Consider the following 15,224-nt stretch of genomic DNA (forward strand, 5'->3'; position numbering starts at 1 on the left):
CAAATTAGATCCCCGCTCTCCACCCGACACCTACTAGACATCTGTGATGTTTTCGCCGCATGATGATTTGCTTGGAGCATACACATTCATAAGAACTTATTTAAATTTTTTTAAATTCAAAATTGGTAATTTATATTTCATGAATAAAGAGAAAATAGTATGTATCTTATTGTATGAAAATGAAGCAGCAAAGATGGGATTACAAAGCACACATATCATCTTCGGCTATACAAACGCTTGTTAGATTGACGGTTTCACAATTGTCTGCAAACTTCTTCTCTGATGCGGAAACATGGACAGAAGCATCGGATTAGATCGACGCCAAAATCAATAACACACCCCAAAAACCCAGCCGATCTCTCTCTTCTACCTGCCTGCTGCACCACAGGCAGGCCATAGACGGGATTCGGAACCAAGTATTGCTGATAGGATGGAGCTGGGCCAATGGGACTACGATGGCTTTCTGTTTCTGATACAGTATCTTCTTGTGTCGGGTACTGAAACAGAGTTGGATATGACAATTCTGGGACTGGGAATGGCTCAGCATGATCCGCCGTATGAATGGCATCTTGGGTCAGCTCTGCTTGCAGCCATGATGGCAACGGTGGCGCTGATGGCTGCGTTGAGGCGCACGAGTAACAGCAATGACAATGGGAGGAATCAGGATATGACGGCTCAAGGCCGAGGGACTTTCTTTTTCTCGTCTTGCGTGACCAGAACTTGAGCTTCTTCAGAGCTTTGGACATTTTCATGGTTTAATGGAGACTGAGAAGTGAGCTAGCTCAGCCGCTTTTGTTGGTAAATGTGGGAATATATGTAAATAGTCGTACATGATTCAAAAGGAAAAAGCGCTTCCCAGCAGCGGATTCTTATACACTTTTTTCTAGTGTTTCAAATTTCATGGCCGTTGCCACAATGCCACTTCACCCACCACAAAGTCAAGGATGTGAACAAACAGGACACAAATATATCAACATGAGCATTGCTAGAATCACTCAGTGTCCTGTCAAGATTCAAAAGAAATAAGTACTTCAATTCCACATGGAGTAAAAAGAAATAAGGTACTTCATTCTCAATGACTAAATAAATTGATTTTGAAAAACTTATAACAAGATAATGATTTTGTGTCAAACTAAAATAAACCCAACTTAGATCCTGCCGACGTCAAGCACCAGAAGGAGGCAAGCATCAAATCAGGCGGGAAACAATGTCACCCCAAACGCTTCTACGAACGGCATGAGATTGGAAAATCTTGAAAAGCTTATAAACATGGATGCTACACACCCCATCAAGTCCAAAGAGAGTATTAACATACACTGACTGAGAAAACCGTGACACCAGCTTTAACATACACTGGCCCAGCAAACCAAGTGATTAAAGTTCATCCTGTTTGATTATAGCTTCACTGTGGAAATACTAAATCATATAATATTAACAAGCAAGTGAGAAAAATACACACTAATCAACTGACAACCAAGTCCTGGTCATTTTCCCAATAACCACAACCAACTGTTTTACCCAACAAGAACAAAATGAAAATAAACCAAATCTGTTTAAGCAATGGAATAGATCCAGCTATGACAAACAACCAACTTTACCTTGAAGCAGTTACGAACAAGATGATGCTTTCATGTGAGAAAAACGAAACATGAGCAGCCTGGAAATTAAAACTGATGGGGAATAACCCAAAAAATATATATATACAGAAAACTAGAAGAAACATATCCAAATCTGCAAGTACCAAAAGATTGCAAAGCTATATATATTTATGTACAAAGGACAAGTGTGCCATGTTGTATATTATATAACAAAAATAAATTGACAGAAGGCAAAAAAAAAAAAAAGGAAAAAGACAAAAGGGCAACTTTCAATTGAGCAATGGGAGGAGAGAAACTTTTAAGCCTGCTTAAAAACCAAATGAACAATCGCTATTAGATTTTGCTTCACAAAAATTTTTTAAAGTGCAGAAAAATCTAATTATATGAGATCTAAACCCTATCATTGAGGCACATCTCACTCTTTCCAGATGAATTTGCTGCCAGAACAGCAGACTCGCAGATGCGGATGCTGTAGCAAGCCATTTCGGCATTGCCATCAATGGCGATATCATTAAGGTAATGCAGATATAGACAATGTTGAGCACTACATTCTTTTCTCTCAGCCTCTTCTATCGTTGCTTTCCTGCAGCACATAAAAGCCTGGGTACATTAGCACCCAGGACTAACAACTGAAGACCGGTCGTCAGTGTTGACAACTGTGTCAACACCAGGCTTGGCTGGTTTGCTATCATCATTGACTGGAAGTTTTATCTTGGGTGATAGCTTTTTAACTTCCTCTGATGTATAGATAAAAATTTTCCTCACCATGCTGCAAAACTCACTGCAATGGAAGTTCACAGAAACAAATGGAATAAGTAGCAGAACCACCAATGAGCTCAGATTCACACTGTACCATAAAATCTCAATTATATATTTTCAAAATTTCCACGAAGTTAATTTCACTAATCAAAAAAACAATAGAATTTTTTCTGATAAATTGTTAAAAAAAAAAAGTTAGTGAAGTTTATTTCTTAACATATTATACCTTTCTCAGCCTTGGTGTAATTTAAGTCCTTTTTCCATTTATATCGCCCATCATTTAATAAGACAAAAATGTACATATAATCAAAATAACAAATTAACCAGTAGACCTATATGAAACATTTTAATAGATGGATCCTACGAATCAAACAAGAATGTAAGTATAGGATTTAGTAATATCCTGCACCAAGAATATAGAACCAGTAAGGGAAATAGGAAGGCTGAACTTACTTCCAAGGATCATCCCCAACCATCATCATGTCATCTTCATCATCAGTATAGACAACCTGCCAATTCCTAGCAGACCCACAGAGCTGACCTTTAATGTCAAACAACTCCTCCAGCTTCCTTAGCAAGTCCTCATAACAGTCAAATCGTGTCAAATCAACGGCCCTTCCAACCACCATACCTTGCATGTGAACCTGAAAAAGGCAAGCTCACTTAAATACAACAATAATATGTTTGTAACAGACACCCGGTATCCTTTTATAGAAAGTTAGAGAGAAAATATATCTACTGAAGTACCTCTGTACATTTAAATGCTGCATAAATACACAAAAGAGGTTTACTAGAATGTAAAATCAATCCTTTTTGGAAGGTTCTCTACAGTGTTTCTCCAGCATGAAGACAAAATTTTAGACTAAAATGCAAATAGATCTTGACAAAAAGCTACAGCTTTACATAAATCAGACAACAAAAGAACTTCCAATCTTTCCAGGGGATTCTAGTCTTAAAAAAGGTATTTTCTTCTCAGCAAATTAAAGCAAAGGAATGAGATTGGATGACCTTAGTGCAGCTCCGAATTTGCTTGCTCTGTGACTCCTGAGGAGATCTCAGGCATGACTTCTCAGGATCACAACTTACATAAGGACGATCAGATCGATTAAGATTTGATGGATCAGAGAGCTGGTCAGAGTCAGCATCTACTGATGGAACAAGCCGGTCATCCACTACAGTCCCAGAAACTGTAGCCACAGGGGAATTTTCTTCCATGTTCACATTGTCAAGTTGAATACCAAACAGCCTGCAGCCATTCCCAGGGCCCGGCTTTCTTTCACAAGATTCTTTGTTAACAACTGGTGCAAAAGATTCTGTAACACTCTCCACTCTGTTAGACCAATACATGGAGTTGCTAGAAACTGCAGCAACTGAACCATTCCCACTAAAGCCCACAGAGTTAGGCTTTGCAGTAGAGGAGAATTTAGGTGATGAATGTCCACGTTGTGAATCACAATATGAGAAAGCAGGAGATTCAACTGGTGATTTCCACATACCTATCACATAGAGTGTTCAATTAAAATCCAAAGCAAGAATTTAATGCAGGTACTGACAAGTAAACAATTGTACCAAGTGAAGAAAGATCTGAAGATGGTGTAGGTAGAACAGGTGGTCGAGCCCGCTTGTTCCTTTGTGCAGGTTGTGAGTTTGAAGAGGTATTAGTCACAACAAGTGGCTCCAGCTCCCATGGAGACACCCTATCAGGGCGCAGGATTGATGAAGGTTCATCCCATTGAACCTGGAAATAGCCAAAATTGTAATAAGAGTTTCACAAGGCAGATATCCCAAAATGTGTTTCGTCTCAATGCAGAACAAATAAGACATGACATGAGAAATTGGGTAACCTTTAGAGATCTCCACTCAGAATCAGCCCATCCAGATGATTTATTATCCCCAACACCAATAATTGTGCCACTGAACCTGCAGGCACAAATGATGGCTGGTTAACAAGCACTACCAATTCTTAATCCAAAGAAAAACAATGCAGTCAGATGAATACCTTCTTTCAGGAACCTCTTCACCCTCAAATCTCATTTTGAACCTCATCCCAACGGATAGCTTATGGCTACGAGCTTCAAGATATTTGTTTACACTCACAATGAACTCAGACCGGCTTGTTCTGATAAATATAATGCTCATTAGAACAAATATACACAAAACACAAGCGTTACTCATCTTTATATGATCAGGGCAATAAAAACAGATCTTAAGCATCGAACTCCACTGAAAATGCCACAAAATAAGAAGAAAAAGGAAAAAGAAACAAATGTACAGGCATATAATACCATATTCTACTCCATTGTATATATAATATCACAATTATCAATATCACCTTCTAAAGTGTTTAACCAAATCCTCTATTTCATTTGTGTCTGAGGAGATATTTAGTCTAATGCACCTCACCCTTAAGGATAATATGCTTAATACAAGCTAACAGAAGAATAAATTATGACCTCAGAAGAGATCAAGATGCATATAGCTTCAATCCACAAAAAATTAAATTCAAGATCAAACATGAAACAAAAAAAATAAATGTGAGCATATGCATCAACTCAAAAACTGCAAGATACAATTTCTAATTTGTAATTAATTAGTAAATAAAATAAAATAACTACTATAATGATGATAATAACAACAACAAAAATGGCTAAGGACATTGAAAAAGACAGATGATGATGTAGGGTTACAGTTGGCTGGCTCTGCAGGATGAAATACAAACCTTGGCTTGTAGAAGACAGAAAACATACTTCCTGTAGCAATGGCATGGGATGCAGTGGCAAGCACCCCAAGATGCATGCTGTGACTAGATATAACAGAAGATGGCATGTTGGTCTGTTGTCTCATAAGCCTCCTCACACCAACACGCAGCTCCCCATTTGTCCCCCTGGAAAGAGAGGCAGTTATGAATAGATAGGTCAGTAGATTATATAAAATTAACAAAAGAGAATATCTATTTTGTCAAAAAGATAGATCTTGCCTCAGGAATATAAATGCATCACCGGCCACTAATTTTTTGGAACTAACAAAGACACTCCACCCAGTAGTGAGTAAGTGGCGCCTCGGTTGCCCTGCAAATAAATTTAAATGCTAATGAACCAAGAAGCAAGAAACAATATTATTATCAAATCACCACTAGTACAACATCAGAGAAGTCTAGATGACTTAAAAGATAAAACTAAAAACAATAATAAATTTTTTCAATTTTAAATGAGTACCAGTAAATTAGAGGAGACATTGCAAACGTAGGTATAATGAACGCAACAGGTAGTTTTGAATGATGTTAACAGTGCAAAAACAGTGAATACATTCTGAACAGAAACAGAAGCTAGATCCTCGAAAGCATGATGATTCACCTTTCAAAGCCCATAGTTTTATAAAGGGATTATACCAAAAAAATGAGTCAATTCTTCCAGTTTCTACAAACATCAATTTCATGATTCCTGACAGATAACAATTCATTATGAAACTAATATTAACTTAATCATTTGAAAAGAATATGTGATGGAGCATGATACTGTAACAGATAGATACTTAAAGTTTCTCTTTTTATTTAAAACTTAAAAGTCCAAAGTAGCCAATAAGTTTATCCCACAGAAAGAGCCAATTGTCCCCACACAGCTACTGATTCCAACTCCATGACACTTGCACTGCAATCAACAAGTGCCTAAAAGGCTCTTCCCTAATTCCAACAAACTAAGACCTATATAATTTTCAAGCTACTTGATTCAAGGTCATAAGATGCTTGGAACATATTTGCCTTTAACTCTGCATACATAAAAGTTTATCAAAATTCAAATATTAAAAATTTACATGTGCTGAGCACCATAAAAGAGAGGTGTCCAGTAAGCAGATGGCATAGAATACAAAACAACTTTGACTAAGCTTTCAGCCTACATACTTGAAAATTTCCAGCTCTCAATAAGGCAACTTAGTAAAACATCAACCAAAAAAGTAACGCTATATAACCTCGAAAAATATGCCGAAAATGCCACTCATTGCCATGCAGATCAGTTGCAACCAATTCCTGCCAAGGTGGCTGCTGGGTCATATCCTGGGAAAGGAAGGAATTGCATAAAAATTTCAGAAAAACTCTTAACATTTGTAGTATCTCAAGATGAAAAAAATGCAATCAATGTGTCAAAGCTAACCAGTGGGGGCAGACAATCATCTGCATGCCGACGCAAAACCGAGAATCCACCATGGGTGCTAGTGTCAGAAGCAGTAAGAGTTTTGCAAAATGAATGGACTATGCACCTTTCAGGTTCAGGAAGTGGGGGATCTGAGCTCGTAACCTCACTTTGCTGGACCATATTGGAGAGCAAAAAGAAGTGAGGGCAGCCCAAACATACAGAAAGATACATATACAAATCATTCAAAGTAATTCTGACAATAGATTGCAGAAACTAAATGTAGCTTTCCACAGCGACATGTTTATGATGAAATGAGTGAGAGATTGATAGACAAGGAGAGGGAGAGAGCTCACATCAACTTCAGGTACCAGAGTTAATTGTGCATAAACTTCATCCGTATCAGGTTCAGCCTGCTCTTGAAGGTAAAAGTCATTTAGCACAAGGAAACAAAGCAGTAAAGCTCAGAAGAAAGTAAAACCAATAAGTGTGAATAAATTACCTTACGCTGAACAGAAGCCACTTTGCAAAGTATTTTAGATGGCAAATTAAACGATGGCATTTGGTGTTCTAACCCCTGATGCATTGATGCCTCAAGCTGTAAATAGAGAATAAAAAGAAACAAAAATTAGAAGCACTACCAGAGAATAGAAGGAACATAGTGTGAAGTAAAATTATAGACCTACATACAAAACTTGATGAATAATTAGGAACAGAAATCTTCAATAGATGCTATGGAGTTTTATCAGAAAACTCAATTGACCACATGCATTCTAATTAATATTCCAAAGGTATAGGAACACCAACTTGACTGTAAACATCAGGCAACTGACATTCAAATGGAGATATTGCAAGCAAATTGCGTGGTATACAAACATTTGTATAAATACATAGATAACAGTAATAAATTATTCCACAATCTATGCATCGAGGTATCTGTCTATAAACTTTTGAAGTTCATTGCTCACATTAAATTGATGGCAATCCTGAAAGATGTTTAGACAGTACAAGTTAATAAGGCTCATCCATTTCTTCCCTTGCACATCTTACTATTAGTGCTTCACCAAAAATAGAAAGAATCAAACCAAAATTCAAAAATTCATACCAGATAATTTCTTCTCCATAAATAACCAAGAACCTAGAATCATGCTTGTGAGTACTAAATGCTAACTGGCATAAAAAACAATATTGACACCAGGCAATTCAAAATAATAAAAAATGGCAAGGATTTATGAACCCATCCAACCAAGGTTTTATCAAGCACAAGTCAAAGCAGATAACTTTTTAACTTATGAAATAGAACCAATTTAAAAAGTTACTAGATCCACAAGTTTACTGTAAACATACCTGTTCCATGTGACCTTGTGGGAAGTAATAAACACGCTCCCCTTCACGAGGAAGTGTGACAAGAGGTCCAGCACAGGCATGCCATAATTCTCGGTACAGAGGACCATCTTTGATACCTAAACAAAGATGACAAAGAAGAAAAATAAATTTAAGCCACCATTGTGTTCTGTAATACCAAGAAATAAATCAGCTAGGCTGGTGGAACAAAAGTTCAGCTCGAAACATAGTGGAGAATCTCTTTTAAACTTAAAGTAATGTGTACAATCTTATGCAAATATCAATATTACAGTTGAAATTAGCTCAATCCCTCCTTATCATAAATTTTTTATATAAAAACTACGATCAAGGTTAACCATCAACCATTTTGAATTTTCTGTCAATATTTGAGACATGTAAAAATATGTATACCATGTCATAAACATTCACTCAGATCAAATTCTGTATTAAGTTTCAGGGAAAAAAAAAAAGTCATAAACCTGCTTGTTGTTCAGCAGATGGAGCCGCAAAAGCCATAGAAACACCACCAAAAAGAAATCAGCAGAAAGCAATCAATCTATGGAAACCCTGTGATAGAACAATGGTTGTAACAAAAGGAGACAACATGGAGTATATAAAATAAATAAATCAAGAAATATTAATTTCCACACCTGCAAAGAGTAAAGCCATTAATTAAGATTGCATTAACTCTTACTTTATTGTCTGTTCTGATCTTTCAAAAAAGCTGATCAAAAGCCTTAATTACTAATTACTACCTATGTGTCAGTCTACTCTGCTTTACGCCTTAAATGAAGCCCAAAAAGTAAAATGTCTCAAAACTCACAAACCAAAACAAAAATGATACGGATGAATTTCAGTTAATTTGAACGAGATGATCCGATTGTTCTTTACTATAAAAAGAAACCCAACTTTTTGAACTCTAAAGAACAATAAGAATTGAAAACCGAAAATGGGATTAACCCCTCCCCCACCCCCAACCCCCAATTCTGCAATAACAGAAATCTTCTGCAATATTTGCACATGCTTATCATATACGTGACAAAGAGAGAATAGAATGAAAATAGATTTAAAAGAAATGAGAATGAATTGGGATCTGATAGAAATATAACATCAAAAAATCGTCTAAATTTTTTTTTAAGGGAACACTAAACAAAACTAATAGTCCTCACTAGTCAGTGATGAAGTGCGATAGAACATCAGCATTTCCCCCCTCTTTTCTTCCATTTTCTGACCAACCAAACATCCAAAAAGAAATATTAATTCAAAGGGAGAAGAAAAAAAGGCTTTACCCCCTTGGAGTCTCCTCTCCTGTGTTCAATCTGAAGGATCCGAAGAAAGGAAAATTAGGGCTTTGAAAAACCAAAAACAGATCGAAAAAAATACGTCAAAGAAATTATTAAAAAAGAAGAAGAAGCAGCAGCGAACAGTGTTCAATGAGTTTGTGTGCGTCAATGTTTGGTCGAAGCCGACACGACCTCTTTTGGCTATGGCTGCCTCTTTTTCTGTTCTTTTTCTTACACGCGCACACACACACACACTCTCTCTCTAGGTTTTTCCTTTTGTTTTTGTTTTTTTCCTTCTTCCTTTCTCTCTCTTGATATATGTCCGAAAGCAAACACTCCCTCACATAAATATAAATAAATTATTTTTTATTTATTTATTTTCTACAAATTATTTTAAACAAACGGGGAAATCGAGAGAAAAGAGGAAGCCGTGATCCAGCGCGTGCCCGTGAAATCCCTACAGCTCCTCTCCACTGTCCCTTTGTTCGCGCACAAACAATTTCCCCTCTGCCCATTAATTTAGCTTCCTTCCTTACCTGCGTATCTTAATTAATTATTTTTTAATTAATTAATAATTATTTAATTAATCATGTTTTGTACAATTTTTGAAATTATTCTCACTGTTTTGACTGGAAAAAAAGGCTCCTCCTTTTCTACTGTGGATTTCCCTCGCGTGACTAAAATCTCCTACAATAAATGCAGAAGATTCAATTTTTTATTTTTACCTTTAAAATGTCATTTACTTGTTTCATTAAATTATCATGACCTATTAATAATCACAGTAAAAAAAAATCCTTTTTTAAGTCAAATATTTACCACGTGATTTATTTCAAAAGAAAAAAGAAATTAACATGTGATGAAAATTGAGCTATTAATGAATGTGATTTGCTTAACTTTTTATTCTCTATTTCATTATATATGAATTATGCACGGAAACACGAATAGACCTAAAATCAAGTACAAAAAATGTAGACAATATGTAAATAAGAAGGAAATACAAATATAAACTGCTGTGCTACAAAAGGAATTAAGAAAATACTAATATAAATCAATACGTTACAAAAGGAATTATGAAAATACAAATGCGTGCTAGTGTGTTACAGAATAAATTATGAAAATACATATTAATGCCTTTAAGGGAAGGAAATACAAACTAGCCTATTCTAAACAATAATTGTTTGTGGGATAGGGATGTCAATGGGTATGCTTTATCTGAATATTCAAAAGTACTCAATTCAATTATATAGAGTTCATATATTTTATATTTAGATCTGAGATAGGTTCCGGTGGGAATTTTATTACCTATATTGAGTTTGAGTAAAGTATGAGTATCACCCTTTAGATATATGATATCTAAACTCAATTATATAAATAGTGCTATACCCTAAATCTGATTATATATATAAATTATGTAATATATAAAAAAAACTTGTGAACGATGACAGTCAAACTTATACGATAATAGACATTAAGCCATGCTTTTGCCATGTGATTTATTTAAAAAAAACCATGTGATTAAATTTGAGCTATTTCGTGAGATTTACCTAACTTTTTACTCTATATTTCATTGTAGATGAATTAAGCATGAAAACATTAGTTGACTTAAAATCAAGTATAAAAAAAGTTTTAAACAATGCATAAATAAGAAGGAAACACATATATGAACCCGAGTGATACAAAAAGAATTATGACAATATAGATATCAACCAACACAAATACTAATTATTACCTTTATTAGTAATTTTATTAACTTTATTTATATGATTACATTTATATAATTTCATTTTAATAACTTTATTAGTAATTATTACCATAGTTTTTATAACATTTTGGTTTTTATAACATATATATATAACAAAGTAATGCATATAAATATATATTATATTAAATTAACATATTTGTGATTAGTGATGAATAAAGACTGTACATATTAAATTTTGGGTTGAGTTTAATTATCTTGAGTAAAGTCCTGATTAGGACTCTTTGGTTTAATTAGAAAATAGTCTTAGGTCGAGTGGATCATTGATGTTTATGATTGAATTGGATACAGGTAATAGGGAAATACTTTAAATGGCTATGGGGTGTCAATGGTTAACTTCTGGTAATAGACAAAAATCGTGGATTGAAAGTTGCTATGGTCTAGCTGCATTAGTGATAATTGGTGATTGTAAATCAAAGATGGTTTTATAATCTTTTAATTGTATTCTAGGATGGGGAGTTATTATTAGATACCCAATATCCTTAAATTGGATTTCTTTTTAGTGCTTTGGGGCTATTTCGTGTTTTTATTTTTATATGTAATTCATAAAATCCAAAGTTATTTTGAGTTTGGTACGTATCAAGCAATAAAATTGCATACTTTTCCAAAAAAATTACTTATACTTATTATAAGTAAGTAATTAATATTTTAGAAAATGATAAATTTAGTTAATAATTAATAAATAGTATATTATAAATAAATAACAAAATATTAGTTTTGTTTATAATTTAATAATAATAAATAAGTTACATTATACATTAATGTCTAATATTTTATGAATATCTAAAGATACTATTATTATTATTATTATTATTATTAATTATTCATTACATAATAAGTTTAATATAAATATATTAAAGTTTATTTATTAATAATAATTATTTATTTATTAATAAAATACAAATTATTTAAATTTTTGTTGATATAGAGACTATAGAGACTCAAACTTGTGTGTGGATGAAAAATACCCAAGACTTTTACCAAGTCTACCACATGTTAAAATTATTTTTAATAGTTACCAATATAATCAAAAAGTAAATCAAAATAAAACTTAAACACTAATCCCTAACTCCTAACTCATGTGTGTGGCTTATCAATCACTTTACCAAAATTTTCCTCTTTTGCTCAAATTAGTCAAACCTTTACCACTTGTTGCCCCTTCTCGTGATATGACCAGATAAAGGTTGAAACTAAGACAGACAATTGTGTCGGCTGAAGCTTTGTAGTTCCTTTTACTTCTTATGCCGGTTGAAACTAAGGTTTTTACTTTTTCTTTTTCTCTTTTTATTTTTGTTCCTTTGCTGCCTGATTTCTTAGGATTCTTTGTGAAAGATTTGGTGAATGGTCAAAGTATTACTTTCAAAGACTTAAAAATTAAAAGTCAGTGGCCAATGAAGGTTGGAGTAATTTGCTTAGGCTTTTCTTTTATCATGTTCAAGGTTTGATCTATTTGAGTTTAATAAATGATGCATGGTTGTTATTCTTACTTCATCTAAGATTGTGGTGATGTTTGGACGATTTCTGCTACCTTGTCCCTTAATTTTTTCTAAGATTAATAGATGTTTTAAGTCTGTAGGTAAGGCTGTAGTTTATGTAGTTGTATAGTGCACAAGAGGTGGCTTATTGCTATTTTTTTGTAAAGCGAGGGTATGACAGTAGCTAGCTACAATTATGTAAGTCTCTACTGCTGTCATTTTCTAAGTAAAAATTACTTATATGAATGAACTATTTCAACTTTCAAAAATAAAAAAGATGCTAGAAGTGCGCTGCATTTGACTCAACAGATTAACAATTTGTGGATCCAAATCTTACAGAATATAATCAAATTTAATCATAGTATCTTACTTTAGAACTAACTACATATGTATCCTTGTTGCACTAGGAAATAGATAAACAATATACCATTTAATCAGATAATATATAGTAATGAACAAACCATAAAGTATCTTACTTCAACAATCTGTCCGGAAACTACCAAATTAATAATGGATAGGATAAAATATTAAAAAGACAATTAACATGACTGATAGCACGATGCTAATGAGTTGGAAAGCAGATGTCACTTTGGCCTTATCATTTCACGCTACTATTGTGTATGTGTGATATGTTTGTGATTTTAATTAACTTGTGAGCTTTTTATTTTGTTTGCTTCAGATTTCATAGTCTTACTTTGATGTTATGGGATTGTAACTGTTATTTGTAATATTTAATGATGTAATGCAGCTAAACAGCTAGACTTATGTGTTTGTTTGTATACAATGCTTCAATTATTTATTCTAATGTTTTATTTGTCTTTGTCACTTTTATTTCTTTGGGAGTCAGGATCATAGGACGAATGATCATCTCATCTAGAAAACATTAGTTCCGGGCAAATTATAGTTTTTGCTTGGAGCTTTGCAATATAAGTTTATAATGGTTTATATGTAAGGTGAATAATTGGGAAAAATTAGGAAGATGGTTGCAGACAGATTGTGCCTTATTTGTATTGTGGAATGTTAGAATTGCCTCATTTACCAAAAGACATTAAAAAGATATCTTTGTTTTGATCATACTTTTTTACTTTTTCTGCCACTTGTATATTTGATTTCATCTTGTGGGGTATAATCCTATATTTGATTGGTCTTATGTTATTTATTAATAAAGCCAAAAATAAAAGTTATACTAGTAATTAATTATATTAATCAATGTTCATTGATGGACAATTAACATTTTTTTTAGTATTTTTATTTTTATTTTACATTTTGTAAATAATTTTGTAACTATAAATAAGCTTAAAGAGGCTGCAGAATTATATTGCATAAAAAAGGCATGTATAGTTTGAAGATATGCTTTGTGTATCAAACTTTGGAAAAGGAAAAACATGACTAGGTTCCTTGTTTTCTGTTCTTAACTTTTTTTTTCAATGATGCTTTCAATTAGTATAAAGTGCACTATTTCAATAGGGAAACTAAAGCATTCATCATGACCACATTGACAACCTTGGTTGAGACTTCTTGTAATTTGACAGCTAGAATTCGATTCGCATGCTTCGACTGAAGTAATTGGAGGGCTGAAGACTACACACACTCACGTGTATAGGTTTGGTACTCGAGTGCCTATTACAACTCTACTTAGTGACATACACAGTAATGCCACAACATCTGAGTCAATGCGTGACCCTATCAACTCAAATGCTGCAAGTCTCACAATTGCATTTAAAGAAAAAGTGAAAAATCTATCCAAAAACTTGAGTAAGATACATGAAGAAATACATGGGAAAATACATGAAGAAATACATGGGAAAATACATAAAGAAATTAAGAATGTAATAACGAAAAGCACGAGTGAATATATTGTACATATGGAAACAATTATCGTGAGTAATACGCTTTTGAAACAAGAAAATGTAAGTACTTTAAGCTCAAATCTTGACAAGTAAGAATGCAACATTTCATGATATGATATCTCTTTTTCGTTGTTAGACTTGGATACTTTTTAGTATGTGCATATAATAGCACATTTAGCTTTATATTCATATGTGTTTGACATTTTTATATATTGTGTATTTATAACGATTTTTAATTATATGAACTTGACTTTAAATTTAGTTTTTAAAGCGTGTTTCTCTTATAAATTTTGAATGCCAATTATGGATGCCAATTGATAATTAATTATCGAAATTTTAATTGGTAATTTTGGTTGAAAAGGTATTACCGACAGAATATTCCATCAAAAATTAGTAAAGGAATTTTCATTAGAAATTTCCAATGAAATTGTCACGGTATAGTCGACGAATTATGCATTTTTTCTGATGAAATTTTCTGTTGAAAATTTTTGATAGATTTTCAATGGAAAGTATTTCCAACAATACTTTTATCGACGAAATTTTCAATAAATTTTTTTGTTGGAAATTTGTTAGAAAATGACATTTTCAATGAAATTTTAACTTTTTCCAATGAAAAATTGTATTGAAAAAAGTTTTTTTTTTGTAGTGTAAAATGAAAAGGCTTGGTTGATACATGTTCTTAATCGATGGTGGCTTGTATATATGTACATATTTGTAACATACAAGTTTAGATTTGTTTATAATATAAATAATTTTTCATAATACAAGGTTTCTTTTCTTATAACATGGTATTAGAGTTCTAGGTTTGATGGATCAAAATTTTTTCTTCTTTTAACATGGTATCAAAGTTTCGAGTTTGATAGGTCAAATATTTTTCGTAACATGATATCTGAGCTTTAGGTTCTATAAGTTAAGGTTTTTTTCTTTTCTAATATAATACTAGAGTTTGGAATTTGATAGATTAAAATTTTCTCTTTTTCAAATATGGTATCAAAGCCATCTAGGATGTTAGCAATCCTTGTGTCACAA

General features: G+C 33.1%; 2 protein-coding genes across 3 annotated transcripts; both read right to left on the reverse strand.

The window, feature by feature from the left end:
* LOC18595207 lies at positions 255 to 752 on the reverse strand. The gene has a single exon (XM_018122742.1). It carries the CDS (start codon positions 750 to 752, stop codon positions 255 to 257), a length of 498 nt encoding a protein of 165 aa, XP_017978231.1.
* Positions 1,733 to 9,398, reverse strand: LOC18595208 (auxin response factor 1). Of its 2 annotated transcripts, XM_007023056.2 has the most exons (16): positions 9,254 to 9,398; positions 9,118 to 9,147; positions 8,308 to 8,395; positions 7,832 to 7,947; positions 6,987 to 7,082; positions 6,841 to 6,897; positions 6,506 to 6,658; positions 6,324 to 6,408; positions 5,335 to 5,425; positions 5,077 to 5,241; positions 4,357 to 4,476; positions 4,202 to 4,277; positions 3,927 to 4,095; positions 3,366 to 3,853; positions 2,811 to 3,001; positions 1,733 to 2,379 (listed from the first exon to the last, which is right to left on the reverse strand). In XM_007023056.2, the coding sequence occupies exons 3-16, from the start codon at positions 8,342 to 8,344 to the stop codon at positions 2,208 to 2,210; spliced, it is 2,016 nt and encodes a 671-aa protein (XP_007023118.1). In that variant the 5' UTR covers positions 8,345 to 8,395; positions 9,118 to 9,147; positions 9,254 to 9,398; the 3' UTR covers positions 1,733 to 2,207. The 2 variants fall into 2 exon arrangements, with proteins under 2 accessions (XP_007023118.1, XP_017978970.1); XM_018123481.1 differs by lacking the exons at positions 9,118 to 9,147; positions 9,254 to 9,398 and adding an exon at positions 8,998 to 9,062.

This window comes from Theobroma cacao, chromosome 6 (genome assembly GCF_000208745.1).
Source record: "Theobroma cacao cultivar B97-61/B2 chromosome 6, Criollo_cocoa_genome_V2, whole genome shotgun sequence".
Taxonomy (NCBI): Eukaryota; Viridiplantae; Streptophyta; class Magnoliopsida; order Malvales; family Malvaceae; genus Theobroma; species Theobroma cacao.

Bases quoted from the DNA above. Each gene is read 5' to 3' on its own strand.
- LOC18595208 (XM_007023056.2), bottom strand. From the start codon at position 8,344: ATGGCTTTTGCGGCTCCATCTGCTGAACAACAAGCAG. The intron at 7,948-8,307 runs GTTTATGACTTT...ATCTTTGTTTAG, and splicing joins ATCTGCTGAACAACAAGCAG to GTATCAAAGATGGTCCTCTG. The intron at 7,083-7,831 runs GTATGTTTACAG...CTCTATTTACAG, and splicing joins CACAAGGTCACATGGAACAG to CTTGAGGCATCAATGCATCA.
- LOC18595207 (XM_018122742.1), bottom strand. From the start codon at position 752: ATGAAAATGTCCAAAGCTCTGAAGAAGCTCAAGTTCTGGTCACGCAAG.